Raw genomic sequence first — 3,134 nt, forward strand, 5'->3', positions numbered from 1 at the left:
CCATGTTAGAAGACAAATCCTATTTTATATTTCTCCTATTTACAATTTGAGTAAGAAGTTTCTCAGCTGAAAAGATTTGTATGAGAGATTTGAAGGTAGAAGGGAAAGACTAATGTGCGTATTTCATGTGGGAATATAGATTTCGACTATAGAACTATTCTACCTACCCCAAGGGGGTTTTGCTCTGGACTCACATGTACAAAGTTCATTCTCCTAAGGACTGACCTCAAGGGATCGGATGAAGTCTCTTAATTTTTCTTTCTTATTGCCCTCACCTCAGAGTAACTAGAAAGAAATATAGATATGTCTCTATCTCAAAACCTAGTCCTTGCCCCAACTCAAATCCTCATTTCCATTGTCCTCAATCCTCCCACCTCAAAGTTTCAGGCAAATATCATCCAGGCCCCTCAAATACTTGTTCCATACATCTATTGAAATCTAGCTCTAATACAAAGAAGGGTTGTGGGAACCCATTTTCATCTGAACTAGGAACAGAAGCATATCGATGGTTCTGAGTATATTCCTTTTATACTTTTTTTTTTTCTTTTCAAAGAGTGCATGAAACTCAACACAATAACCAACCCTAACTAGAAGACTCATGATGAAATATGCCACAACTTCAAAACAGAAGAGATGGCTTCATGGAAAAGACCGAGTTTCTTTGGACATGGCTAATGCAGGAATTTATTTTATTTACTTGACTATTCATATGTTACAAGGATTGTTTTCCTAGGGGAAGTGGATTTTTGCTATTTAAAAATGTTTTTTTTAAAGAAGGTATAAGTTAAATGCAGCTAAAATTTGGAGAAAGTTGGAGGAAAACCTTTTGTAGCAAATTTTTCTGATAAAGGTTTCATTTCTAAGATTAGAAATTGATTGGCACTTACAAGAGCCATTCCCTAGAAACCAGGTCAAAAGATAGGAATTGATAGTTTTCAAAAGAAACCAAATATTGTTTGGCTCTTTTGGACCCCATTTAGAATTTTCTTGGCAAGTTTATTAGAATGGTTTTGCCATTTCCTTTTCTAGCTCACTTTAAAGATGAGGAATTGAGGCAAACAGGGTTATGTAATTTGCCCTGGACAAACTATTAAGTATCTGAGAATGGATCTGTGAAGATTCCAAGCCTAGTGCTATATCCACTGGGCCACCTAGCTGCCTTGAAGCTATAGCTATTATAAAGCTTCAAACTAGTAATTAAGAGATATGCAAGCTAATTCTGAGGTTCTGCTTCATGGCCATCAGATTAGCAAAGATAAGAGGAAAATGACAACTATTAAGAATGGTTGAGAGAAGACACTAAAGTCTGCTACTGAAGTTTAGTTAGTTCAACCATTTTAGAAAACAACTTGCAAGTATTTCCTGAAATTAACCTGTATATCCTATTCTTAACAGAAAGGATTTCACTAGTAGGTCAAGTATTAAGTCTTGGGATCATTCAGTGCTGCCTTGATCCTAAAAATCCCTATCTATTCTTACAGAAACTTATTTACAAATTATATTGCCTAATCTCAACTGGGCCGACAATGTTGCAAGAATCTTTCCATACCTTCCTAATCAATTTTGTATCCTACAGGTTCAGTTTCCATCCTTCCTCAAATCCACCCATGACTGTCATACCCAAATCAAGAAGCGAGCTTCCTTTCTTAAAGAAAAAAGGCCTTCCTCCAAGAGCTATGCCTTCATGTCAACTGTATACAGAACATTTGAACAAAAATGCATAATGATATTACAACTTGCTGACAAGATAATAGAATTGTATTTTTAAAAAATCCCGAAAAAAATACAAAGCCATGTAATTGATAAACAAATTTTAACTTACCAGTTCATTTTAACATTCAAAAAGCAATCCCTAGTTATATCCACTATTTTGCTCTAGACGGAAAGTTTCAGTACTAGTTCATTTCCTTAACACAAGTGACATTACAACTCTCATTGAAAATATAGGTGGCTCTTAAAAGAGCCTTTGGATTTATTTTGGCCTCCTGCCTTAAGCCCTCTCTCCGCGGATGCGGCGAGCCAGCTGGATGTCTTTGGGCATGATAGTCACCCGCTTGGCATGGATGGCGCACAGATTCGTGTCCTCGAATAGTCCCACAAGATAGGATTCACTGGCCTCTTGCAAGGCCATCACAGCCGAGCTCTGGAAGCGGAGGTCGGTCTTGAAGTCCTGGGCGATCTCGCGGACCAGCCGCTGGAAGGGCAGTTTGCGAATCAGCAGCTCCGTGGACTTCTGGTAGCGCCGGATCTCTCTCAGAGCCACAGTGCCGGGTCTGTAGCGGTGAGGTTTCTTTACGCCGCCTGTAGCCGGAGCGCTCTTTCGAGCAGCCTTGGTAGCCAACTGTTTGCGAGGTGCTTTCCCGCCAGTGGACTTACGAGCTGTTTGTTTAGTACGAGCCATTCTGAAAAGAGACTACTAGGAAGTTGTAGTAAGAAAAGTGCAAGGGAGCCGGTCCTGTCCTTATTTATAGAAGTGACCCTATCCTGATTGGACAAAGCAACATTTGAAAGTCCCGCGTTATGTCCTAATTGGTTTTCAATTCAATCCCCTAATTTCACTAAGTAAAAAGCCATTTTAATGGGCAAAAATCAATCCTGAAGAATTCCCATGACTGGTCTTCCGGGATATTTTTTTTTTCGCTTTCGTTTGCATTTTGACTTGTTTTCTGAAAGACGGATTTGTGTCTCTAAAAGCAGAAATCATCAGGTATTTCTTATTCTTTTTGGCCCAAATCACATTTGGTAGGACGAAAACCCAGGGCTGGGGGTAGAGATGCATGAATGTGCTTTAAAAAAATGCACAGTGGTATAAGATTAATGAAATGTTTTTCAAAAAAACTTCCTGGCTCTTATAAATACAGATTGCAGTCCATTTTGCCGGAAAGGATAAGAATTTCCTAGATATTTTCAGGCCTCAAAGTCGAATTGTCTTTATGTGAATTCAGCCATTTCAATAATAGATCATAATTTCAAAAAGTAAGAAACCTTTGCGATTCGACCATAAATTAATTTACTTGTTTTGCAGAAGAGAAAAATAACACCCAGATAAATGAAACGAGTTACCCACAGGTCAAATACTGGTGGACAACAAACCCAGGGCTCTTTCCACTAGAGAGAGAGAGAGAGAGAGAGAG

The 3,134-nt window shown here is 38.7% G+C and overlaps 1 protein-coding gene across 1 annotated transcript in view; it reads right to left on the reverse strand.

Annotated features, from left to right (window-relative positions):
- Window positions 1-1,990: 1,990 nt before the first annotated feature.
- Window positions 1,991-3,134, reverse strand: part of LOC123243904 (histone H3-like) — a 9,746-nt gene continuing 8,602 nt past the window's right edge. Inside the window, exon 2 of the mRNA XM_044672046.1 lies at window positions 1,991-2,402. Coding sequence (XP_044527981.1) covers window positions 1,991-2,402 — 412 coding nt within the window. The remainder of the gene's footprint in view (window positions 2,403-3,134) is intronic.

This window comes from Gracilinanus agilis, chromosome 4 (assembly GCF_016433145.1).
Source record: "Gracilinanus agilis isolate LMUSP501 chromosome 4, AgileGrace, whole genome shotgun sequence".
Taxonomy (NCBI): Eukaryota; Metazoa; Chordata; class Mammalia; order Didelphimorphia; family Didelphidae; genus Gracilinanus; species Gracilinanus agilis.